The 27,836-nt window shown below is 40.6% G+C and overlaps 1 protein-coding gene across 2 annotated transcripts in view; it reads right to left on the reverse strand.

Moving 5' to 3' along the window:
• The window catches only part of NFKB1 (nuclear factor kappa B subunit 1), a 98,460-nt gene that overhangs the window by 16,860 nt on the left and 53,764 nt on the right, over positions 1-27,836 (reverse strand). For both annotated transcript variants that reach the window (XM_068975729.1, XM_068975728.1), the window contains exons 6-14: positions 22,007-22,170; positions 19,860-20,018; positions 18,412-18,516; positions 16,184-16,275; positions 14,372-14,510; positions 8,292-8,435; positions 6,297-6,386; positions 4,122-4,307; positions 2,480-2,621 (exon numbers count right to left, since the gene is read on the reverse strand). In XM_068975729.1, the coding sequence (XP_068831830.1) occupies positions 2,480-2,621; positions 4,122-4,307; positions 6,297-6,386; positions 8,292-8,435; positions 14,372-14,510; positions 16,184-16,275; positions 18,412-18,516; positions 19,860-20,018; positions 22,007-22,170 (1,221 nt within the window). The remainder of the gene's footprint in view (positions 1-2,479; positions 2,622-4,121; positions 4,308-6,296; positions 6,387-8,291; positions 8,436-14,371; positions 14,511-16,183; positions 16,276-18,411; positions 18,517-19,859; positions 20,019-22,006; positions 22,171-27,836) is intronic.

Here is a 27,836-nt window from a genome sequence, read left to right on the forward strand (position 1 = left end):
TGGCACACAATTTAGACACTAAAATAAGGATGACCGAACAAACTGAGGGCTTACAGTAATGAGGCTGAAAATATTGGCAGGTGCCAAGCATCACTCCTAGAAACAAAATTTGTTTAATTGTTAAAAAAAATTACTATTAATTGGAAATGACACAAGAATAAAAAATGGCTAGTTTGTTTAGCGCTTTTAATACCAGACTACACTAAGCATTTGACATACATTATCATATTAATCATAGTCTTACAAGGTAGGTAATATTATCCTTATTTTTGGTGATGAAACTGAGACTTATGGGTATAAGAGAACTCAATCCAGGTCATATATCACGTCCATGACTGTCTTGCTCCAAAGCCATCCCTCAATTCCTTAAGGTCTCCTGCTTCAGGGGCACGTGTGCGCTGCTCTGTGGGGTGGTGATGAACATCCAGGATGATGAACCCTCCGAGGTATGGACAGATCCCGGTGCAGCGCACACCCGGAGGATCCCCTGGTGGCAGCACATACGCGATTTGAGCACAGGCTGCATTTTCTCTAAACATGGCAGGGGTCATTTTCCTCAGGCCACTTTCTTGGCAATAGCAAGTGTGTATTACATGGGATTAACACTGACATAGTGGCATCATTATTTGAGAGAGATTTTTAAATGAATTATCTCAGGGTTTCAGTACTGTCTTTCGAAACCTAGGACTGAAAGAAGATGGATGAAAAGGTCCTGAAGTCTGATGCAGACGTGATGTATGTATACCAAGAAAAAGGTCGTACTTCAAAAACTGCCTAAAAATTTCCATGTGTAGCTCAGCATTTCATAGCAGAAGTACATTCCCCCTCCCCCATAAATTTTCACACCCTTATGGGAATTTCCCCAGTACCAGAATTTTTTTTTTCATTGTATTTTCTGTGATGACTAATGGCCACAGGATTCAGATTAACAGCCGAATACAGAAAGCTCAGTGAAAACAAGGGACCTGAGCTGTGAAGGCTCAACGCTATTCCTGTCTGCACTCTTATGAGGACTCTTCCTTGGCCTCCCCAGTCTCACCTGTCTGGCTTCCAGCTGCGGGGAGTCCGGAGGGAGGGCATGCTTGCATGAGAGTGTTTGCGGACCTGGGAGGGGGCTCTAAGGATTCACTTCCTGCCTGGGCAGGGAAGGCTCCGTCCCCAGCCTCTGCATATACTTCCAGGTCCTCACATCCGTTCATACCTTCGTCTCAATGCCCCCACTTGAATGCATGTGCCTGTATCCCTTTGCACAGTCCTCCCTTCAGACACCCGAGGTCCCTTTCTAACTTAACATGCGCTCACCTTTCTTAGGCTCATCAGCTGGTCCCTAAGAATGTCATCTGAAGTACTGCTGTCCTGTCCTGGTTAACTGCTTTCTCTTGTGGTTATATGCTACTGAATGCTAACTGGATTATTTAACCCTGTAAGACACGTTCTGCTGTTGATGACATTACACAGCGACGGCTGTGCTGGTTCCTCCCATACTGTATAGCAAGGCCAGTGGTTACACCACATCCTTGGTTACACTGCAAGGAATGAGAACAAAGGTCTCTCTCTGAAACCCTGAGATTGGCACTTTCCTAAAGCATCTGCTTCAGTGTTTAAACTAGGTTTAAGACACAGCACCCAAGAGCTCTTCCAGAGAGAAGGATTTCTCACTGTTGATGCTATTTTGGGGAAGGTTTTGAGCAAACCACTGGACTTGGACTTGAGAGCTGCTGTCACGTGCTATTTTTATAGGCTTCTGAGATTATTTTAGAAGTCTCAGTGAAAGGATGAGGAGAACTGTTTTAGAAAAAAGCCAGGTGTCCCTGCGCTTATGAGTCGTGCGACACCAGAAGGGGGAAGCATGGTTGTGGAATGGCGGACTCCCACACCACGTGGGTGAGAGCAGAAGAGTCTGGTCCAGTCACAGACCGGTGGCCATTAACACAGGCAGTAGAGAAGGAGCTGTCCACCAGGAGAGAATGACGATGGCCTCTTAATCATTTTGTCATTGTTGCTCTTGTGCTGGTCTCTGTTGGGCTTTTCCTTGAGATTACTGTTACCACAGGTATGCAGTGGGGATAATAAGCACTTTAGACATGTGGTAAGACCAAACTTTATTACATTATTCCAATAAACAAAAATAGTCCAATAAACAAAATGTTTATTAGATATTATTCTAAATCTTATTCCAACAAATGAAGCAGGGCTTTTCAAAAAGTACCATTTCCCACCCACATCTTAGTTTTCTAACCCAGAGTGCTGTACTCTTGGATGAGTAACCAGCTATTTTAGAACTCAACAGGTGGGAACCACAGGATAGAGAAGCAGATCACACCACTCAGCCTTACTGGCGCATTCCTTTTCTCGAGGGAATGCTTCAGTAGCAGGATTCAGTGACTTCAATCAATTTGTCTCACCTCTAGCCAGCATGCACACAATTCTTTTCTCTTTGTCCTTTTACAACACCTTGTTTACAGAAGTCCTGACTTACCTGTCCCCGTTCTCGTCCTGCACGGCAGTGAGATGGCGCTGGACGGCCAGCAGCATCTTCACGTCTCCTGTCACTGCATAGTCAAAGAGGGCATTGGCGTGCTGCTTGGCCAGCTGCATAGCCTTCTCCAGAAAGAGGTTATCTGCAAAGCAATGATCACAGTCACAGCTGAGTTTCCTGTACTTGCTCTACAGGAATGGCATGCTTGAGGCCAACACCGTCAGCATCAGCATTCTGAGACCCTGAGACACACTGATTTAGTGGAAAATGCTCCTTTCAGGGACTTCCCTGGTAGTCCGAGTGGTAGAATCCACCTGCCAACCCAGGAGACACAAGTTCAATCCCTTGGCGGGGAAGATTCCCTGGCAGTGGAAATGGCTATCCACTCCAGTACTTTTTCCTGGAGAATCCCATGGGCAGAGGAGCCTGGCAGGCTACAGTCTATGGGGCTGCAAAGAGTTGGATGTGACTGAGCGAGCACGTGCGCACACACACCTTTCAGTGCTTTTGGACTGTGTTCACTGCAAAAAGCACAAGTGGATGTTGGCTCACTGACAGATATAGAGGTTGATCTCAAAAAAAATCTGTCTACAATTTTTTTGGGGAAAAGAAATTCAGAAATGTCTGTTATTTTAAGGGGAATAATCAATCTCCAAATAATGCTCACTGGATTTTGCCACGATTGTAAATAATCCATCTCTTGGGGAAATAATCCTTCACTGGAATCTTAAATGACTCTCTCGTTGGGCAGAAGTGTCAAAAACCAGTCTCTGCCACAGACAGACAGACTCTCTATGAGCCACTTATGTTTGTGTGTTAGGTCTTTATTTTTATCGTCTGTGACTTTGTTTTATTAATTTTTATTGGGGTATAGTTGCTTTACAGCCACTGGTGTTCTTGTAAACTTCGTTTCCTGAAGGTCAGTGGGAGGAAACTTGTGGCTTGCAGGCCAAATCCTGTGTGTGGCCTGTTTATTATGGCCCCCTAGCTAAGGATGGTGTGTACATTTAAGAAAAAAAGAATATGCAGCAGAAACCCTATTAACCCCCAATTCTACTTATTCACTATCTTTCTCTTACAGAAAAAGTCTTCCAAGCATAATCTGGGATGACCTAGAGTCGTGACTCATACCCTAATGGGTACTGGTTCCAAATAGGCACTGTCCCTCCTAATCCTAATTCTCCAAAGAAGGCAGTAGCATAAAGGGAAAAGTTCCTATTTTCAGGCAGTTCCACCTCAGTGTGACAAGTCAAGCTACAGTCAGAGAAGGGAGACTGTCACAATTAGGCAAACTGCTCTCTATTGTCTGCGGTGGAAATGATCTAGATTATCTCTCCTGATACCCCAAAACTGCATGACATAACTGGAGAAGCATATGACATATGTAAATGTCTGTACTTTATTGCCAGAGATAACACTGGGCAAATGGAAACCCCAGAGTGAATAAAGTGACCCGGCGGGCTTTTCAAAAGGCATACAGGGCTCCGGAGAGCACACAGAACCAGATGTGGACGTGTCATCTTTAGTCTTCAGGTCGACAGAAGATAAACCTGTCTTCTGGAAACAGGTTCTCCACCCAGACCTGACTCAGCCCTCGCCAGCCAGTGCCATGCGGTCCTCCGTCCTGCACGAGCTCGCTCACCCTGGAAGCTGCAGTTCTCTTCTCTTACTCCTACCGAGCACGTCAGGTTAGCGGCAGTGCCCCCCGTGCAGGATGCTCCATCTTGTTCTGTGGTTTCTGTTACTTGCTCGGAGAGATTTACAACCTCTCTGTCGTCACTCTTGCCACAACTTTCAGGGTCATTTTTAGATGGGGTGTCTATGGTTCCTAAGATAAAACCCAAAAAAAAAAAAAAATCAGCCTTTTCTCAGTAAAATCTATTCAGTTATAATTCACTGTTTCAGCAAAGGTCAGCCAAAGGTAGAGGCAGGTTTACTGCAAGGGGAAAAGAAAAACAGTTGATTTAAAATTCCTTTTCAAATGATCTGTTTTCCAGGATATGTTAACACCTACAATTTCACTAACTGTTGATGTTATTTTCTATTGAAATTGTGGGACCTAGGGAGCTATTTGTTTTTTTTTTTGTTTGTTTATTTTCATTCTTATTTTCCTGAAGAAAGAAACTTTGTATAGCCTTCAGTGCAAAGACTTAAGAGCCATTCTTTGTATTATACCTGGTTGCCTCTTGGCTATATAACTTCTGAGTGCAAATCATTGAACCCTTTAACACAGTATTGCAGAGAATAAATCATAATGGGTAAAAATTGTTTAAAAGTCATAAGTAACCCAGTTTAAAGCTATTTTAAAGTCACTTCCAGAAAACTTTTTTTAAATTGAGGTGTAATTGACATATAACATTGTAATAATTTTACATATACATATACAATGACTCAATATTTGTATATGTTGCAAAATGATCATTACAATAAGTCTAGTTTAACATCTATCAGCATATAGAGTTACAAATTCTTTTCTTGTGATGAGAACTTTAAGAGCTTAAAAAACACGTTTTTACATTTCTAAAAATGTACATCTTATCCTGTTTATTTGGAAAGGAGGAAAATGAAGTAAAGCTCTTCTAGGAATTACAAGGAAGTGGCATTTTTAAAATTCTTGAAAGCAGAGCAGCTATTTTCCCCATCCTGTGCTCAAGCAAATTATGAAGATGTGGTCTAAATTCACATCCTTCACTGTGGGAGCTATCCTGTGCAGTTTCTGATCATCCTCATTCAGGTCCTACTATACTCTCTGACAGCTACTTTGAGAGCACTGAGGTTTTACAAGCAGACCTGGTTCAAATTCTGGTTCTGCCACTAACAAATATGTACCTTCAGTGAGTGAATGGTCATCTGTGAACCTTGATGTGCTCTCTATAAAATGGAGAAACTAATATTTTCTTTACAGTGGAATCAAGAAGATGATTAAAACATGTAAAAGCATCTGACATGTTCAACAGGTGTTGAACACACGAAAAGACCTTTTTGTATTCTTTTTTCAATAGGTACACTGAAATTGTACATCAAAGAATTGATGCCTTTGATCTGTGATGCTGCAGAAGACTCCTGAGATTCCCTTGGACTGCAAGGAGATCAACCAGTCAATCTTAAGGGAAATCAACCCTGAATACTTGTTGGAGGGACTGATGTTGAAGTTGAAACTACAGTATTTTGGTCATCTGATGCAAACAGCCAACTCATTGGAAAAGGCCCTGATGCTGGGAAAGGTTGAGGGCAGAAGAAGAGGGTGTCAGAGGATGCGATGGCTGGATGGCATCACCAATGCAATCGACAAGAACTTGGGCAAATTTTGGGAGATGGTGAGGGACAAGGAGGCCTGGTGTGCTGCAGTTAATGGGGTTGCAAAGAGCCTGACACAACTGGGCAAATGAACAGCAACAACACTGGAATGGACAGGTAACGTGAAGCATGAACACACGAACAACTGCTAATTAGAGGGTACATTTGATGAGAAAAGACCACCCCTATAAAATTCTTTTTTTTCCGCCTATAAAATTCTAAATGTCTTCTAAAGTGTAGTATTTGATAAACAAGGAGAATCGGTAAGTTTGGTGACTTTATGTTTGTTGTTTAGGTAAGTCTGTTTATGCCCCTAATGTTCTTTTCTTTCCCCTGTTCATGCCATGTACAAAGTAAATATATAAATATAAATAGAGCATCAGGAATGTAATTTCTACTCTCCACAGGAAATAATAGTTTTGGGGAAAGAAGTTACTGTCTTAACTTATTTGCACTTATCAGTTTTTTTCAAGATAATGTTGTGTAAGTAATGATTGGAAAAAAAAAAAGTGCTACTTACCATGCTTCATCCCAGCATTAGATTTAGTGGTTCCAGGATGGAAGGTAATTCCACCATACGTGGGGAATCCATAGTGGGGGAAGCCATACCCTGAAATGGCAGATGTAATAAATGAAACCTCATGACAATTAAAAAAAAAAGCCTCAGCACACCTTAGTGTCCCCCCATCAGGTGAGCACAGGCTTCCGTACGCCTGACACGTCGCTTCTGTTGTGAGTTAGTAAGACGTGTCATGGGGGGTCGTGGGATCATGAACATTCCATTCTGGCCAGAAGCCAGGCTCTGGGCAGTGTGCAGGAGTTCATATCTGAGGCCTCCCACTCCTGCATGGTGGGGAGAGCCTAACGGCGAGGGGCTACCACCCAGACTCAGACTGCGGGACACAGAAGACGGTGAACTAACCTCTGGAGAGAAAAAACTGAACCAACCCAAATACATCTACTGACTCCTCAACAGAAACACGCCCCCACTGGTCACTCTCCTGCATCTTTTGGTGGAGGCATAAGCTGGTAAAACTCTTTGGGGTGGCAGTGGGCATCAGTCATATTCTGTGACTTAGTAATTTTACTTCAAAGAATTTAATTTACAGAAATAAACTGGAATAAAAGAAAAGCAACGTGGATAGAGGAGTTCAGTGCATTTTATATAAAAAAAATTAGGAAACAATGTTCAAGTAAGTTATACTACGGTTTGTTCACTTGATGAAATATTATGAATCATTAAAATGATGCTTAAAAATTATGCTTATGTAAAATTTATATAACCATGGAGAATGCTTATGTTAAACTGTTAAGAAAAAACAGCATACATAACTCTATACACAATCATGTGAGAATAATGAATAGGTCATATGACTAAATGGATTAAAATAATATATACAATGAGGAACACAGCTATGCTTGGAGAAATGTATAAATATATAATATATATACAAAAAAAATAAATAGCTAATCTATAATGGCAGGACTTTATATGTTTTCAACCTTTCTATCTCTGCTAAGTCACTTCAGCCGTGTCTGACTCTGTGTGACCCCATAGACGGCAGCCCACCAGGCTCCCCCATCCCTGGGATTCTCCAGGCAAGAACACTGGAGTGGGTTGCCATTTCCTTCTCCAATGTAAGAAAGTGAAAAGTGAAAGGGAAGTCGCTCAGTCGTGTCCGACTTTTTGCGACCCCATGGACTGTAGCCTACCAGGCTCCTCTGTCCATGGGATTTTCCAGGCAAGAGTACTGGAGTGGGGTGCCATTGCCTTCTCCGCAGTATAGCATAAATATAAAATGAAACCTTTTCAATGTTTCCGAAAAATACCAAGACAACTGTATCCCCCTCCTCTGCCTCCCAAAAAAACATGAGGTGGTAACACACTAAAATGTTAAGAGGTATTCTTTGGATATCTGAGTTCATGACTTTTTTTTCTTCTTACAGTTTTTGGTATTATCTATCTACATATTTGCAAAGAGTTAGACACGACTCTGCAACTGAACTGAACTGAACCAATCTACATACTATAAATTCAACATGTGTTTCTTTGAAAAAAGCTTACTGGGAGATTTTTCTTTTTTGGCCATGCTGCACTGCATGCAGGATTTTACTCCGACCAGGGGTCAAACCCATGCCTCCTGCAGGGCCAGTCCCACTGGACTGCCAGGGAAGTCCTAGGAAAGTTTAATGAATGTTAATACATCATGTTCAGTGGAGTTCCCTGGTGGTTCAGCAGTAAAGAAATCTGCCTGCCAACGCAGGAGGCATGGGTTCAATCCCTGGGTCGGGAAGATCCCCTGGAGAAGGAAATGGCAACCCCATTGGGTTGAATCCCATGGACAGAGGAGCCTTGTGGGCTACAGTCCATAGGGTCATACAAGAGTCAGACACGACTTAGACCCTAAACAATAACAATCATGTTCAATAATGTCACAAATACTCAATGCATAGACAAGGAAATCTAGAAGGAAATCCACCGTCTCTGATGTGAAAGAACAGCCTCAGTTCATACCTGGGCCGGTACTTCCAGCACCCCCACCTCCACCACCGCTGCCAAACATGCCCCCGCCTCCGGCTCCAGCACCGCTACCACCGCCAAAACTGTCCGAGAAATTGGGCATGAGCTTCTGTCGTTTCCTTTGCACTTCTTCTTTATCTGTATTTAAAGGAAGAGAAACCAAAGGAGAAGAGATTGATTCAGTTCCACTACTAGCCACAGAAAGAATATTGATTCTGATGGTATTTTTAAACATCTTAAAGGGAAACAGAAAACACCCAAGGAGGAAGAGATGCCAAATTTCAAGAAGCATTATATTTATTCCAATGAATACGAAGACCAAGAACTAGCCTCAGAGAGACCACAGAACAGTACACACCCAATTCTCTCTGGAATAGATTAAGTGCCCCATGTCATTCAAGTTAGTGAGACACTAGACTCCCCAAAAAAGATGAAGATATTGAAAAAACTGAATGAGAAAATCATTACTGCATTACATTACAACATTACAACATTTTCACATGGTCATACAAAACAACTGTTACTAATCGGCTAACATTTATTATGCATCTACAGTGAGCTAAGTGCTGTGGATAAAGAGAAGTATGACATCATGTCCTTGCTGTCAAGAATCCTCCAATATAATTTTAAGGTTTAGGGGAAAGACAGAGAGGACACGATAATACTATGTATGTTAAATTCATGGTGCCAACTAGGGTTCCAGGAGTTTATGGGAAGATTTCGAGGGAGGACCCATGAACTGGAAATTCAGGAAAGGCTTCCCATTAGGAGGGGGCAAAGGGAAGATGCTCTGGGGAGGGGATGCACAGAGAAAGAAACAAAGGAACCAATGTACGCTGCACGCTTATGAGAACAGCAGGGCATCAGTTTAGCTGACGTGGAAGTTTTCTACAAGGAATTGGTGAGAATCAGGGCTGATTGGGCCCACACTGTCAAGCACCTGGACTGTGAACCTAAGGGATTTAATTTACAGGCAGGAGAGCCATGCACTGTTTCTGAACTGGGGACGCTGTGGACAGGGTGGTGTTTTAGGAAGATCAGTCTGGCACCGGTGCATAGGTGAGAAGCAGAGACAGCACGCACAGAAAGTGACAGCAGCTGCTCCTTGGTGGTCACCACGAGAATAAAAATGGGTGGATCCAGAAAGACAACAAGAGAGGGATCTGTCGCCGCTGGTGACTCATGAAATACGTGAGGCGAAAAAGTTTAAGACCACTGCTTGACTAAAACACAGTGATGCCCACTGAGGTCTCTGACTGTCCAGGTCTAGATGCTCTTTAGCCCTTCCCCCCTCACTCCTTGTGTGATTGCTCTGTTTCTCTCTCGCTCCTCACCAGCCCCATGGCCCCTGAGTTCTGCAAGCGCCTTTGTGGTCTATCACTGCATTCTTGTTTCTTCTTTCTGTTTCCCTTTCTTTACCTTCTCTTATTTTCCCACTATATATATATATTTTTTTTTTTTTTTCCTGCCTTCTCTCTTTTGAAACAAAGGAGTGAAAGAAGATTTTCGGGTTTTGTTTAATAGGGTATTCTTTTTTTTTTTCAGTCAGCAGCGCAATACTTAACAATTGTCCTATTTCTGGTTCTTCAGGTCAGTTCTGGTAGTTGTTTATGTTCAGAAAGATCTTCAAAATTTCTAATTCTGTGGTTGTTTCAGCCATCTCAGGGCTAGGAAGAATACTGTTGTTTACTGATTATCTCGTGAACATCTAAGGGCAGTTGGAAGACGAAGCAGGGGAAAGTAGGGTAGCAAGGTATACTTAAAAGATCATCTTTTAAAAGCAAATCCTGTCCAGACTCAGGAAAGCAAAAGCCAGCATGGGTCAACTTTGATGAAAACATGCTCCCACTAGAAAAGGGTGACTTCAAAGTGGAGAAACTTGAACAATTTCCTTATTAAAAGGTTTTGGACAGATTTACAAAATTTATTTGTATCATGACTAACAGAATTATTGCTCATCCTATAAACTGTTGGTCTTACATGAGATAGTTGTTCATCAGTAATATGAAATACAAGAGCAAACCAGACAACACATTCATCTTCAGAAATAAATATCCACTGACACGTTTTCTAGCAAAAAGATCATTTGGTATTTGCTATGTATTCAACAGGGACAGTCACTGGTTACATCACTGTAAAATGGGAATTTTTAAGAGTCAATTTAAAAAATATTAACTATCCTACAGTCATTAAGATGTCAAGGACAAGAAACTCCACAACAAGCTTTTTTAAAATAAAAGAACCTGCTGTCTGAATTTCCATGGATTTGAACATGGGGACTTTCACGCTGGGTTCACTCAATCTTGTGGTCTGTTTTTGACGGTGGACCATGGGATGTACTATGAAACATCAACCTATTTTAAAAGGGCTCAATACAAGCTGCTCTTTACAGAAGAGGAAGCCGAAGCTAGGATGTTAAGGGACTTGTAGAGGTCAGGGCAGAGTGAAGATCAGATACGAGGTCTACTAAGCAGTCCATTATGTCATCACTTTTTTGGGAAACACTCTAACACATCCTCACTTCCTGTAATAAAGGATGGCTTAAGGTAACAGCTTAGTTCACAAAGTGTCGGTACAACTTTTAGCCTCTACCACCTTTTGCTGTGCATGTGCCTTAAAAGTACCTCATTCTTGCTTTCCGGGTCCTAGTTTGCTAGTAAAGAAAGATGTCTGCATTTATCCTGACCATACCTTTCGTAACTGAAAGATTACGATCCTACTTCTTCCTAATCCCCATCTTTTCAGACTGAGAAGTTATTTTGGTCTTTCTTTGCTTTTGTACAACGGCTCCTCAACTATCTTCTTCCCTTGCCAACCATCCCTCTCTTGATTATTTTGATTGTTTCCTTGGACCCAACCATCTGCATGACACTTTAATGAGACACAATGTCAGTGGCCATAAAGGATGCGGAGTTCAGGGCTGGATGACTCTCTGCAACGAGAAGTATGACATATAGCTTTGTCTATTGTCCTGCTTGGTGGCACCCAACAAGTTACTAGTGTTTTGGATAAGGATGGCAAATTAGTGGGTCAATCAGTAGCTTAGGTCTCAGATATTTAATAAACATCTTCTGTGTGACATATATTGTTTGAGATGCAGCAATAAATATGAAAGACCAAGTCTGTGATCTCAAGAACATTCTTCCTACTATAAGTACAAATAACAGACACATAGATTAATAGGTAAGATAATTTTACATATTGATAAAAATAAGTGAAGAATATAAAACGAGGTAATGAGATAGGCAGTGACTCCAGGAGCTGGGAGCAGTGGAAGGTATGATCAATGACTTCTGAGAAATGAAGACAGTGATTCTTTGGGTTGTACAGTTGGATTCATTTCCATACAGTTACTCTGATGCTAAATGGCCTGCTACTTTTCTGGCCAGTCACAGGTCTGGTGTGATTATTTGCCCCTGTGATTATTTCAACCTGGGATTTTATAATTCAGAAGGTATTATAGACTAAGGCAATTTGTTATCTTCAATAAAACAGTTCTAATCTCACAACAGGGCTTACCAGGTGGTGGTAGTGGTAAAGAACCCACCTGCCAATTCAGGAGACACAAGAGATGTGGGTTCAATCCCTGGGCTGGGAAGATCCCCTGGAGGAGGGCATGGCAACCCACTCCAGTATTCTTGCCTGCAGAATTCCATGGACAGAAGAGCCTGGCGGGCTACAGTGCATGGGGTCTTAAAGAGTCGAAAACGACTCAAGTGACTTAGACCACGCACAGAATTTCACAACTCAATCCCAGTACATGCTGGCCATTCTCTCTGTGGAGCTCAACTATTAACTCTTATTTTTCCAGGTGGTTCTTTTTATACTACTTGTATAGATGGGGTTTGTAGTCAGTGATAGCCTGGAAGGTAAGTGCTTCTCGCATAGAGGTGAAGTTTTGAACTTTCAGGAGACCCCCAACCCAAGATAGCTCCTACTACAATAGAGTAGCAATGAGAGTAATAGTCTGATGTGCCCCTGCTGTATCCATGCACAGATACCACTGGGAAAAAGACTCAGGCAGCCTAGAAACCAAGTTCAGCTTTGAATATTTCTAGGCTCATATATGGGTAGGTAATCTGAGTTGCCTTTATTTAACTAATTCTCTGTACTGGAAAAATTGGCATTAATTTGAGCATGTTGTAAGGGAAGAAACCTATTTTTTTTTCCCCTCAGAAACTCCAAAAAATTTGCCCTGCTTCTGTTTTGTGTCTACTTTTATCGAAGGATGTTAATCCAGAGCGGGGAAGCGAGGAGAGGTGACCACTCCTGGGGAAGCCAAGTGGGCAGGGCTTGCCACCTCATTTTACACAGAGCTGCTCAGCTTTATACACTGGAATTTCACACGAAATTTTACGTGGAGATAAAAAAGTCTTCTCTGCTGACAGTGTCTTCAAACCATCAACAAAATGCACTATGAACCTGACCCATCTGTGGCAGCGTCACAAGCTCAGAAAAGAAACAAGAATGCACGGAGCCATTTTCTAAATGGTCCCGCCACAACATGAATTCTAGGAGAAGCAAGCCCTCTTAGAAGGTCAGCCACCACATGCTGCTATCACAGGGTCAGCAGGCCGGTGCACTGCTGCGCTGCACCTTGCGGCTTCCAGCCTCAGCCGGGGCCTGGGTGCCTCGGCCCTCCCCACTCTCACTTCCCCTAGTCCAGGCCTGCTAATTTTGTTTGTGCCACAGCTTCTTTTGCAGCCTGGATCTCTTCTTAGGATCATAATTTTCAGTATTAAAATACAGAATAGGATTACAAAGAAACCCAGTTGTTTTAAAGTACTTTTCTTGCCATGGCCCTGCAGAGGAGTCAGTGGACTCCAGGTTAACAAATACTCATGGGGCCTGTTATACTCATTTTGAGAAGATTCTCATGGCTGAATTTCCCATTCTGCTCACTTGGATTCCAGTCCTGTCTTTTGAATGGCCTATTTGGAATCTGCCACAGGAACCTAAAATGCAACATGGTTTAAACTGACCTCTGCCTTTGCCCACCCAAATCTACTTCTGCTCCACTGATCCTTCATCAATTCATCCACATCACAATCTTCCCAGGCGAGGATTCCTAGAACCATCCATGACTCCTGATTTTCTCCTTCACTTTTTACCCCAACCAACAGCTGGGTCCTCCTGACATCATCACTGACTAAGACCTTCACTAACCTCTCCCTTTCTTACTTGAATTCTTGCATTATTCTTCTGACTCACTGCTGCCCAGACAGTGTCTTCAGGGTCTATGTAGAGAAGGCAGAGGCATCATTGTAAATCTAAACTGGCCTGGTCCTTCCCCTTTCCCATTTCAAAGTACAATTCTGTAGGCTCCAATCACAGCACCCCAGAGCCTGGCCCTGCTTTCCTGCCTTCCTTCAGGAGTCCATCTGGGTGCACCTTAGCCTCACTTTTCTCTGAACATACACTAACTGTTCCTAAGCCAGGGAAACCCTTTCCTTCTCGGTGGCACACTCAACTACTGAAAGACAGGCCCAACTTTCATGACCTTGAAACTTTCTTCTTCTGGCTTGTTCAGAATCTAGGGTTCTCTCTCCTTGGCATTATCCTATGTTTTCATGGCTGTTTTACTTTCGGAATTACCAAAATAATAACTTGCATTATAGCAGTTTAAGGAGACTATTTTCTCTCCTTCTTGAGGCATCCTTTGTGAGGAAGAGAGAGCTGCCTTACCATTTTTATAGCTCTGCACTGCATGGTGGCTGAGTCTTCGGTGACTCAGTGAGGCCAGTGGCTGATTCTCCTATACAGCAAGGCTTACGTTTTCATCTCAACTGCCTAACCCCCGAGTTATTCAATAAATGATAGATTCTCAAATTCAAAGAGAAATTTTAAATGCTCAACCTCATATAAAACTTGGTGGAAATAACATTATTTTAAAAGGCTAGACTTAATTCTATGACCTTAAAATCATATATTACTTCTTTCTTCTCTAAAAAGAAGTACCATGGACCCAAGGACCAGTTACTAGGAGGCTGGTCAAAGGAGGTGACTGCCTGACCTTTTCTCAACAGCCTGTCCTCTTGTTGGAACAAGTGCAAGTGTTTAAATAACCGAGTTACCTTTGATTTCAGGATAGTAGAGGAAAGGTTTTGGTTCGCTAGTTTCCAAATCAGATTTCCTCCGAAGCTGGACGAACACAGAGGCTGGTTTTGTAATGTTGACATCTTTATACTTTGGAGTTTTGAAGACAATGGCAAACTGCAGGATACAAAGATACAAATGTTGGAGTAGGACTACATTTCTTTTACAGCAGTGGTACTCATTAAACACATTCTTTATGCCCAATGCTTAGACACAGTGTCTTTAAAAGAAAACTACAACACCCTAGAGAAAGTTACAACCTTGGAATTCTATACCCATATATTTTTATTATATTGCCAATGTGAAATTGAAATATAAGATTATGCCAATGTACTGCAAATCCTCATTAGTTCACTTGTCTAAAGTTTCAAATGTCTTTCAGTGTAAATAACCATGTGAATAAAATATATTGCATATACCCTCTTTTCAAATTAGCCTTAAAAGCCTCCAAGATTATTTACAGCAATATCATAAAGACAGAATGGAAGGAGAGAGAGGAGGATGGCCAGCCAACAACCACAGCAAGAAACTAAACCCTTAAGGGAGACACTGTGACTGGGTCAGCAACTGTGAGGTGGGGATGCAAGGCTCTAGACACACAGGGCATCTGTAACACCTCTAAGACAGCCTCCTTGATATCTGCTAGTATAAGAATAGTCAGATTTAGTTGTATTTCATCCACAAAATTAATGTTTAATCTAACAGTTACGCACAGAACCTTCCAGAGTTTCTTTATGCTATGTAAACATGAACATGGAATTTTTTTTTATATACACTTTGTTTCCTATCTTTTAAAAAATTTCAGTGTTGTATCTTTGAGACCTTTCCATGTTAGTCTGTAGAGTATTCATGCTTTCTTAATAACTGTACAATATCCCCTCACATTTACTTAACTGACCCACTAGCTGATGGACACTTGGATTTTTTCCATGTTGTGTGTGTGTGAAAACTGTATTCCTCAATCACTCAGAGTAATTGTTAAGCTGAGGATTCAGCATTTTCATCTCTTTGTCATATACTCAAATGTTCCTGGGAGATCTTAATTTATCATGATGATATCAGCCTCAACTAGAAGACTCCTCCTGTCAACACTTTTCATTAGAATACCCTTTTAACAAGTCTCCTCAGGTTACTCTGGGAGAATACCGTTACAGACTAATTGTGTTTCCCCCAAAGTCGTATGGTGAAGCCCCAACAGTGTGGCTGTATTTGGAGACAGGGCCTTTATGGAAATAAGTAAGGTTAAATGATGTCATAAAGGTAAGGTCCTGATTGGATAGGATTAGTGGTCTTAAAAGGAGAAGCAGCAAAAAAAAGAGAAAAATAAAAAGACATGACACCAGAGAGCTTCTTCTCTCTCTGCCATGTTAGGACATAACAGGAAGGTGGCTGTCTGCCAACTCGGGAGAGAGCCCTCATCAGGAGCCAACCCTGTCAGACCTTGATCTGGGACTTATGGGCTCCAGAACCATAAGCAAAAAACTGCTTTTGTTTTATTCACTCAGTCTATGATATTTTGTTATTAGTCTGAACAGACTGGTGAAATACATAACACATGTCTACTTAAGGATTTGAGGGTCACAGCCTTGCATCTAAGCGATCAGATCCTGACAGAGTTTTACCAATAATTCTAGGTAACTTTTCTGGAACAACTCCAAGACATAGTGCTCTTTGATGAAAGTTAAAGAAATACTTATCATTTTTCCTTTTTTATCCTTGGGATCCAAGTACTGAATTTCAACAAAGCAGAAAACATAGTATCATCTTCCATACCATCATCATCCACTTACTTGTCTATGAACATCTGTGGGGGAAAAATCTCCAAATCCTTCCCAAATTCCACCATTTTCCTCCTCTTCATAAAATCGAATCTGGATGTCATCTGTAAACAGTCATGTTCAGGTGTATAATTTCACACATTATAATAGCATTCGTAAATGTGATGAAAAATAAAGCTGGTTCAAGAGTCTACCTACTATGTACTTAACCTTTTTTTTGAAAGTAATTCATATAAAATAGACTTCTGAATTTATTTAAAATTTTGAGTAAAAGTTTTTGTCACCATAGTAATGGGCCCCAAGTTCCATTTACAAGGACAGAATTCTAGATTTACCTATTTGATCTGAGTTTTCTCTTAATCAATCTTCGACTTTCCCACTTCTCCAACCCTAAACCAATTCACTCCCCAGGAACATGAAAGATAGTGAAGAATATCCGAATCCCAAAAGACAGTTCACCTTGATGCAGATTTACATAATAATATTTAACTTATATAAAGTTTACTATTTGGCAGACACTGTTCTAAGTGATTTTATATGCATATATTAACTGATTTCATCTTCAACTCTGTGATGCAAATGTACTATCAATATCCTCATTCTGCAGAAGAGAAACTGGAGTTCAAAGAGATTAAGTAACTTATCTAAGGCTGAACAGTTAGTAAGGGGAGAGACCAGGATTTGAACACGGACGCTGAAGGTTCAGACCCCAGGCTCTTAAACATCCTACTATGCTACCTCTCTACAATATTCTAGTAGTCCCTGTTGAGAAACTGCTAAATTATGTGTTGGTCTAGACCCTTTGGGTTAAATTAGAATGTCTTAATTTCACACTTCAGTCATGGATTCTACTCCTGCAGAAATATGACAATATAACTCAGGTTGGCATCTCCCTGGCTTCACTTCCTAATTTACAGGGAGGAGTATACATTATTGACTTGCAAAAACTAAATGTATATTTCTATTTAAATAGAATTTTAGAAATATTAGGGTTGGGTAAGACATTCATAGGACTACCCTAGACCTAGTTATTCAGATTCTTTAAGCTGGGTATAAAACTTCTCTTAATTAGCCATTTCAATGTAATGATGATGACTTAGAGTCACATTTACAAATAAAGGTACTTAGATTGTGTTTACTCATAGTATGCACACCCAGGAATCTAGAAATGCATAATTACTTGGATAGAATTGGTTAAAAGAAAGCTGATACCAGAATCTGCAGAGAAAGTGTAAACATTTTGGGGACAAAGATATACACCTTTATCTTAAAATCTGATCTCATTTTTTCTGACTTTTAATCTCAGCATTTGGCCTCAAAGGACAAGTTTCTTTTTTTAAAGCCATAGTTCTTTAAATAGGAGGTAAGTTTCCAGTTATACAGCTGCTTACTCTGAAAATGCTCATCAGAGTAAGCAGCTGGGTAACTGCTTGTAGTGAGTGTATCTTTATTATGGTATACCTTTTATGGTTTTATTTTAAAAATGAGTAAAGCTTGAGAAAATAACAATCTCCTTCTGCTTTTCCTAACTTATAAATCTTATGCCATATCTAGTGAGAGATAAATGCCAAGACCTTTTCTGAAAGTGAAAATTATGACAGAAATATGCTCTGAGACTTTTCTTATGGCCCTTATTCTTTCTTTTTCTTAAATGACATCAGTGTCATGTGAAGATATCCAGAGAAACTCTCAGTGTTGCAACAAAGCACTGTAAGAGAAAAAAATTAACAATTTTACACTATGTAAAACATTTATCATGCGTGTGTGTGTGAAGCATGGGCCAGTACTCATTTATTTAAAGTTCACATATCAAAGTTTAAAGCATAAAAGCACTGAAATATCACTGATTACAATGATCACTATTTTCTTATTTCTCTTACAATAAGGGAGACCTGGGTTCAATCCCTGGGTTGGGAAGATCCCCTGGAGAAGGGAAAGGCTACCCACTCCAGTATTCTGGCCTAGAGAATTCCATGGACTGTATAGTTTACGGGATTGTAAAGAGTCGGACATGACTAAGTGACTTTGACTTTCACTTCACTTTTGTTGAAAATTTTAAATGAATTAGTTGGGTTAAAAAATAACTATGGACAACTTAATTTTGGAAGAGATGAAATGTATAAATTTTTAAAAGGAGTTCTATGCCAGAAGAGAGATGTTACTGGGCTCCCTGCCAAAAAGTGACTCACAAACACACTCAGAATTACACTTCACATCTTGAGATCAGAGCATGTATTTACCTTTCTGAACCTTGTCACAGAGAAGATAAATCTCTTCCCCTCCAGTTACACATCCAGCTGTCCTGTCCATTCTTACTATTTTCAAGTTAGATGCATTGGGGGCTTCTGTTCACAGGAGAAAAACAACAAACGTCATGATTTATCCTCAGCTTCACATGCTGACCTCCTGTGAGGGACCTTAACCAAAGCAAACTTAACCAAAAGAAAGTTCAAATAGATGCTTTCACTCATATTGCCATTACAAAAATATGGATTAAAAGTGCCTTCTGAAAATCCTCAGAGCACTGCTTGGGCATGGCTCATTCATTATCCCCAAAATAGATAAGGCAGAAAGGAGCAGTATTCATTTCTCCCACGAACACAGTAAGAGACATTAATAGAGAAAGAGAAAGAACTTTTCTGATGTTTCAGGAAGTTCCAAGCTAAAGGATGTGTGGAATTTCAGTTAGGTCAAGACTTTAACCCCAAACTTACATCCATGGTACTGATATACCATTTACAAGAGTCCTAGAAATTTAGGAAAAGTACAGTATTCTAAAACTATTAATTTTTATTCTATAGAAAAGAAAAATGAAGATATTATATTTCCTTTTCCTAAATTAGAATTTTGTGTGGTTAAGACATAAAAGTTTTGTGTGGTAATAGTATAAAAGCTTCCTTTTTTCCTCACTCTAACAGCTGCATTTTAAAGTGATCTTTGGTATAGGAGCCTACAATATTTTATAAAGCTTTCACTTCCCTTTAAACCTGTTTAAATTAGAGAAATCAGTTAGTTGCTGTACTTGGGGCATGGAGTTTTCTACTTAGACTAAACTCTATGACCTTTTAATGAGCCTAAATACTGCCCTTACAGACAGTTTGGAAATATCTATCTGTTTAATAAATCCCATGCATACCAAATAAGAAATCTGCATGGCAAATGCCAAAGACCACTGTAAAACTCTTCAAAAACTCCAGGAACTACAGATGGAAATAGAATTTTGAAGCCACAAAACATCAAAATATCTGTACTGCTCATTTAGTTAACCTGAAGTTCCTAAATGGATAAAGCTGTAACAAGTAAGAATGAAAATGGGTAAGTATAAGAGTTATCTTTTATTAACTTCTCTTCAGAGCCCCAACTATTTTTCCCATCTAAGAGCACTAGCAATATATCCTCATTATAAAGAATTCATAAATAACAAGAAATTTGGCATTGCATGTAAAAGACTATAACAAACACAAGGAAGGAGATTTTTGAGCACCTCACCATATTTCACTTTTAATCTCGACACCAACTTTTAAAGCTAGATTTCTGTATTCTTATCTTGCAGATGATAAATGTGAGGCTCCAAGGGATTAAGTTACTTGCCCAGGAATCAGAGCTAGGCAGTAACTGCTAGGAAGGGGATGGAAGTCTGTTCCTGACTTTGCAACAAGCTGCCTCAGGTCAGGAGTCGAGTACTCACTGCTGTCATAGATGGCGTCCGACACCACAGGTTCCAGACGCCTCGTGAAGCAGCCAGTGCTGTCTGGAAGGAAAGCTGTAAACATGAGCCGTACCACGCTGAGGTCCATCTCCTTCGTCTGCTGAAGAGCTGCCTGACGGATGATTTCTTTCTCCCGATCTAGGACCAGACAAGACAGGGTGTTCATGTCCAGGGAAAGGCGTTAAATATGAACATTTTAGATTGAGTGCTTTTATAAAGCCCCAATTAAGAATGTCAACTTAAAGTAAAAGTCATTTTTCTCTTTTGAAATTCTTCATATTGCTAATAAAATTTTAAGAATTATCTATGTCATCCAAACATAAAGGCATCAGAAGAAGGCTTGCATTGTCTCTGGATCACAGTGAAAACTGTCCTGTATGTGACAAATGACCTCATTCCTTTCCTATTATCCCCTGACCTCTCCCAAGACACAAAGGGTGTGATGGAAATAGAGAGGAGTAAGCTGACTATGCCTCAGTTGTGTTGAGGAACGTGAAATTAAATATTTCAGCACTGATAAATATATATACACTATCATGGGTAAAACAGATAGTGGGAAGTTGCTAAAGAACACAGGGAGCCCAGCCTGGTGCTCTGTGACAATCTAGAGGGGTGAGGGTAGAGGGAGGGGAGACAGGCTCAGGAGGGAGGGGATTATGTACATAATCATGACTGATCTGCACTGGTGTACAGCAGAAACCAACGCAAAACTGTAAAGAAATTTTCCACCAATTAAAAAAATAAATAAAACATTTACAAAGGATATTAAATATCCCCAAAGCTGTATTCATCCCATAGCGCCCAGCACAGTAGCAAGTAGGACTCAAAACGTGCAGTTGAGGAGCCGAGTAACTCAACTGCGTTTGGCTCCTTTCCCCCTGATGGAGCTTTCTTGTTGATGGACATGACTGTACGTAACTTATAATATCATAAGAGGTGATAATTCAAGTGAAGAGTACTACAAAAGAGCTACAGTTTAAGTGATACAAAACCTCAAAGGAGGGGAGAATCCAGAGGCTTTGGAGCATTAGAGTCATTGCCCTGAATCTTGAAAGGATGGTAGAACTTGAACTCAGGAAGAGAATGAATAAAGACATCCCAGGAAGAGAAAGAATGTGCCAAGGAGAGGAAGAGAGAAATCATGGTGCTTGTATGGAGCGGTTCAATTTGACAAGAAGGAGTGTTGTGGGAGACAGTTGGAAATGCAGACTGGGGCCAGCTCTCGGGATGCCTAAAATGCCAGGGTCCAGAATTTGGATTTTATAGGCAACAGGGAGACCCTGAATAGTGGTGATGTGCAGGCTGTAGTAAGATCCGTCTGGTCAGAGGACATAAACCAGATTAGAAGTAGCAAGGGACAGAGAGAGCCACAAAAAATTGCCATGAGGAATGGAGCCCCACAGAGCACAGAGGAGCCGGATCACACACTGGGTAGAGAGGCAGCAGAGGTGAGAAGGGGGCCTCAAAGATGGCGTGACGGTTTCGAGGACGAGTATCAGAAGACAGAACGTGTTGATGGGAAGAGGATGCCTGCTTTGGGGGCACCTGAGTATGAACTGGTGGCAGGATGGCTCGATGGAAGGACAACACAGAGAAGCAAAATGGCACGTGTCGAGGGACAAAGATTGGGGTTGAAAGAAAAAACACAAGCAACGGCAGGAAAATATAAAATCACAGCATTTCTTTATGATAGAGGATAGCTTATAATGTGCCTGAGAGCACAAAGAAAGGAAGATTCCTCATGATCAGGTGAGCTGGAGGAGTTATACCAAAGGAGGCGTTCTTTGAATCTTGAATTCTGAACTGGTTTTGACAGGCTGTAGAGGGAAAGGTGGTATTTTAGGTAGAGGCAGGAGTGCATCAGTGTTTGAGGAGGTGATGGGAGGAGGTGGGTACCAGGTGGAACCTGAGATAAAGCTGGAAAGGGGGCTGGAGTCAGGCTTGATATGCTCGGCTATGGCAGTACAGAGGTTGTTCTAGAAGTAGCAAGATGCCATCAGAGGTTTCTGAGTGGTGACAGGGTGGGAGCAGCCTGGGGCACAGACTGAGGGTGAGATGAGCTCCAGGTCTACACCCAGGGGGAGAACCAGAGCTCTCAAAGGACCAAGGCTGGGAGGGACACTCACCTGTGAGCTGCCGGTCTCCTCCACCTTCTGCCTGCAAATAGGCAAGATCAGGATGCACCAAAAGCCCGGGATTATAGCCCCTTATACAGGCGTCTGTCATTCTTGCTTCCAGTGTTTCAAATACTTTTTTCTTTGTCACATGAAGTATACCCAGGTTTGCAAAGCTGGAGGAAAAACAGTAACGGCAACAACAACCAAAAGTTAGGCAGACAGAGACTAGAGTCCTGTTTTACTTTAGCAAAGCGGATTGAGAGAACAGGCACAGACCCTCAGTCATACTATCACCAGCTGCACGTCAGGTCAGGCTGGGTTTTGCCACCAAATCAGGCTGTGGTAAACTTCGAAAAATCTTCTGGTTTTCAAAGCTTATTAGACTTGCAAATTATGGGTATACATACCTTAATAAGAAAGTTTCCCCTAGACTCATTTTAAAGTATTTTCTAGGAGAGTTGTATAAAAGGAAATTTTAATTCCAGATAGACTAACTTTACAAACTTTTAAAAAATAATATGTGAAATACTATATTTGGAAGATTATTTTTCCCTTGGGGATCATCCTAGGGCCTTGATGGGATTTAAAGTCTACCTAGAACCCCATCTCCTTCTGGGCTATCTCTAAGGTTGGAATTATTGATGATCACTAGAATGTCTACTCTCCACATGCACTCAGTCTTGAGGTTCACCTGTAATCAGGGGTAGAGAAGCTTTTATATGACGAAGGTTACATATCTATAGAACAAAATATGCTCATTAAAGCAATTCAAGGGATTTTTAAGAAAACATATGAAGTGCTCCAGCAAGTAATTCACTTTTTAAAATAAAGTACATGAAACAAAGAAGTGTGTTCATTAAATCTAATATAACAAGTTAAAAAACAAAACAAAACTGTACCAAGGAGACTCATTCAACAAATATTTATTTTGCTCCCTAGTGCCAGGCAGTGTCCTGGGTGCTTCTGGCAACAGTCAAGGAATCCCTAACTTCATAGAATTCATATGTTGCTGTAACAACAGAGAGAAAACAGGGCAACAACAGAGAGAAAACAAACAAGTAAGTTTTATAATTTAAAAGGTAAAAAGTGTTACCAAGAAACATGAAGAAGGAATGGGAAACAGGAAGGGTAGAAGTAGAAGGCATAACACTTATAATTTTGGAGACAGGACATCCCTGGTGGTCTGGTGGCTAGGACTCTTTGAGTTAGAAATGCAGGGGCTCAGGTTCTATCCCTAGTCAGGGAACTAGATCCCACATGCCTAACTAAGAGTTCACATGTTGCAACTAAGACTGGACATAGCAAAATCGATATTTCTAAAAATAAATATTTCTAAAAATTAAAAAAATATTTTTTTAAATAGGGAGAGGCCAGAAAGGGCCTCACTGAAAAGATGTCAACTGAGCCAAGACTTCAAGGAAATGTGGTATGGGACATGGATATGCAGAAAAAGCATGTCTAAGATGGAAGGAACAGTAAGTGCAGAGACCCTGAAGTAGGACCACGGCTGGCCGATGAGACAACAACGGCAAGGAGGCCACTGTGGCTGGAGTTAAGACAGGCAAGCAGTCATCAGCACATACAGCTGTATGTGAGAAGTTCAAAGAAATAAGCGGGGCACAGATCTTTTAAAGTCTTGTAAGCTTCTGTAAGGGCCCTTCTTTTTCTCTGGCTTTTACTTGGAAGGAAAAAAAAAATTAGTAAAGGAAAGATAGAAATATTATGACAACTGGATCAAATGAAATAAAGAATAAGATAATGTTGGAAGGCCAGACAAACTAGACAAAGAAAATACATGAGGTAAAGGCAGAATGAGATGAGCGCTCAGACAGAGGCTCAGATACGAAATGAGACAGGGGTCCACACAGTGATGAAAAAATGTAGGACAGCGGAGACACACAGAGAAAAGAAAATACAAAATATAAAACCTCCTGGAGAGCAGAGGTAACTGGTGCCAAGAACAGTGCTTGACACAGGGTATTTAATAAATGTCTGTTGGATGAGTAAATGCAGGAATTAATCCAGCACAGAAAAATATGCACTATGATAAACTGGTAAGTGAGGAGGAACAGTCAGATTCTCAGAAAAAGCACCTCCATATTCTGGCCTGCTAGTCCTTACTACTATTCAGGACATCTATGACGACAGCAAAACAAGGCTAACGCCAAGGTAACAGCAGTGACAAAGATGGTGTAGCACTTTACACTTCACCGTCTCTAAAGGGCTTTTCATGTATATTATCTAATTTAATCCCTGTGGATAAGACATCATTGTTACTACATGAAGTGTTAAGTCACTCAGTCGTGTCCGACTATTTGCGACCCCATAGACTGTGAACTCCCTGATGTTCAAGCTGGTTTTAGAAAGAGCAGAGGAACCAGAAATCAAATTGCCAACATCTGCTGGATCATGGAAATAGCAAGAGAGTTCCAGAAAAACATCTATTTCTGCTTTATTGACTATGCCAAAACCTTTGACTGTGGATCCCAATAAACTGGAAAATTCTGAAAGAGATGGGAATACCAGATCACCTGACCTGCCTCTTGAGAAATCTGTATGCAGGTCAGGAAGCAACAGTTAGAACTGGACATGGAACAACAGACTGGTTCCAAATAGGAAAAGAAGTATGTCAAGGCTGTATATTGTCACCCTGCTTATTTAACTTCTATGCAGAGTACATCATGAGAAACGCTGGACTGGAAGAAACACAAGCTGGAATCAAGATTGCTGGGAGAAATATCAATAACCTCAGATATGCAGATGACACCACCCTTATGGCAGAAAGTGAAGAGGAGCTAAAAAGCCTCTTGATGAAAGTGAAAGAGGAGCGTGAAAAAGTTGGCTTAAACCTCAACATTCAGAAAACGAAGATCATGGCATCTGGTCCCATCACTTCATGGGAAATAGATGGGGAAACAGTGGAAACAGTGTCAGACTTTATTTTTTAGGGCTCCAAAATCACTGCAGATGGTGACTGCAGCCATGAAATTAAAAGACGCCTACTCCTTGGAAGAAAAGTTATGACCAACCTAGACAGTATATTCAAAAGCAGAGACATCATTTTGCCGACTAAGGTCCGTCTAGTCAAGGCTATGGTTTTTCCAGTGGTCATGTATGGATGTGAGAGTTGGACTGTGAAGAAGGCTGAGCGCCGAAGAACTGATGCTTTTGAACTGTTGTGTTGGAGAAGACTCTTGAGAGTCCCTTGGACTGCAAGGAGATCCAACCAGTCCATTCTGAATGAGATCAACCCTGGGATTTCTTTGGAAGGAATGATGCTAAAGCTGAAGCTCCAGTACTTTGGCCACCTCATGCAAAGAGCTGACTCATTGGAAAGGACCCTGATGCTGGGAGGGATTGGGGGCAGGAGGAAAAGGGGACAACTGAGGATGAGATGGCTGAATGGCATCACGGACTTGATGGATGTGAGTCTGAGTGAACTCTGGGAGATGGTGATGGACAGGGAGGCCTGGCGTGCTGTGATTCATGGGGTCGCAAAGACTCGGACACGACTGAGCAACTTAACTGAACTGAGTCACTCAGTCGTGTCTGACTATTTGCGACCCCATAGACTGTAGCCAGCTAGGTTCCTCTGTCCATGGAATCTTCTAGGCAAGAATACTGGAGTGGGTTGCCATTTCCTTCTCCAGGATTATTACATGAATAATGGATTTACTCTGGTAACAAATGAAATAATACAGAAGTCAGTCTTCTGCTTTAGGTTACAGCAGAGCAACAAAGACCATTTAAGCTTCTCACTCTAAACAACAAAAAATAGTTTTCATACCCTGGACAATAGATGGCTTACGAACCTAGAGGAAAGGAAGACAAAGAAGGTGAGTCTTCAAATTATGCTGCATTAATATCTAGAGAGAGCTTCCAGGCTGCAGCATAGGGAGGGGCAGCTTAAATAGAGCCTGCTGATCTCCCTGAGTTGAGGAGACAGGAGACCAACGAGGGTAGAATTCATGGGCAGACATCAGTGAGGAAAGGATCCCACACAGAGAGACACCTAGAGCATGAGTGCAAGGATATGACCCAAGGCTAGGAAAGGAACGATCAAAGCACAGATGCAGCTCCTCCTGGTGCACACGCAGGGCTAGAATCGTCCAAGAAATCTCGTGAAGCATGAAGGATTAGAGTGGACAGTTAGAAAGACATTGCCTTAGTAATGGTTTCAAGTTAACCCTAGATTAAAGTCTGCTCTGGTCTCCCTAAAAAAGGCTTAAAAGTAAGTCTAGAAAGGGCCAAATTAGTCTCAAATTTAACTTTATCCCAATGCTCAAAAATATTTGCAAGATTCCCCCCAAAGCCTGTAGAGATGAAAATTACAATGTTTGGGAAGAAAAATACACTAGATGAAATTAAGAACAATGTAGACACCATAGACAAAATGTTTAGTGACCTTGAGGACACAGTAATAGAACTATCTGAAATGAAACAGTAAAAAAGTGAAAAAGAACAGATCATTCATGAGCTGCGGTACAATTTTAAATGGCCAAATACATGAGACTGATGTTCTAGAAGAGGAGAAAAAAACAGGAGTGTATGGGAAAAGTATTTAAAAAATAATGGCTGAAAAGTTTTAAAATTCAGTAAAAATTGAAACCCAGAGATTCAAGAATCTCAATAAATCACAAAGAACAAGAAACACGAAGAATATGACACTAAAGCTTAACATAATCAAACTGCTGAAAACTAGCTGATAGAGAAAAACCCTGACACATGATTTACGGAGGAATAAAGATGTAAGAATGACAGGAGACTTTTCGGAAACAAGGAAAGCCAGAAAACAGTGGAGCAGTGTACTTTAAGGACATGCAAGAAAACCCTATAATTCTACACTCCTCAAAAATATCTTTGAAAAACAAAGGCAAAATAAAGACTTTAAGATGCATAAATTGAAAGAATTTAGCAGCACACCAGTAGTTAAAAAAAAAAAAAATTGAAAAAAAGTCAATACATGGCTAAGTATAAAATATTTTTTTCCTTATTCAAAAGTTTCTTTAAAAGGTAATTGATAATTTAAAGCAAAAATAAAAAAATAATATATGGTGGGATTTATATTAATAACATATGCAGATATAAAATATATGACATAATAGCAAGAAGGCCGAAAGAGGGAAGATGAAAGTATACTGTTAACATGCTGTAAGTAAAGAGGTATAGTGCTTTTTGAAGGTAGACTACGGTAAGTTAAAGATGTATAGTATAAACATAAAAAGATTGCTAACAAATACAAATAGGTATAAACCTATAAGGAGATAAATGAAATAACAAATAATCAAGTAATCTAAGAGGCAGGAAAAGAGGAAAAAAGGAACAAAGAAAAGATGTGATAAGCAGAAAACAAACAGCAAGATGGTAGATTTAAACACAGCCATATCAGTAATCATATTAAATAAAGATCACTTAACATCCACTAAAAGACAGAGATTGTCAGACTGAATAAAAACACCCAACTATATGTAGTGCAAATTTATTTTTAATATAAAGACACAAAAACACTAAACTGAGCAGATGGGGAAAATGTTTCAAGCTAACATTATCCAAAAGAAAGCTGAAGTAACTATGTTAGTCTCAGTCAAGGTAGATTTCAGAGCAAAGAATATTACCAGGAATAAAAAAGGTAATTTCATAATGATAAAGGGATTGATTCTTAAGAGGACATAAGAATCCTAAACATTAATACATCGAATAAAAGAGCTTCACAACATAAAAAGCACAATCTTATAGAACTGAAAAGAGACATAGATGCATCTATGAATATAGTCAGAGATTCCAATACTCTTAATAATTGATAGAACAGTAGAGAGAAAATTAGTAAAGAAACAAAAGC

This window comes from Capricornis sumatraensis, chromosome 7 (genome assembly GCF_032405125.1).
Source record: "Capricornis sumatraensis isolate serow.1 chromosome 7, serow.2, whole genome shotgun sequence".
NCBI lineage: Eukaryota > Metazoa > Chordata > Mammalia > Artiodactyla > Bovidae > Capricornis > Capricornis sumatraensis.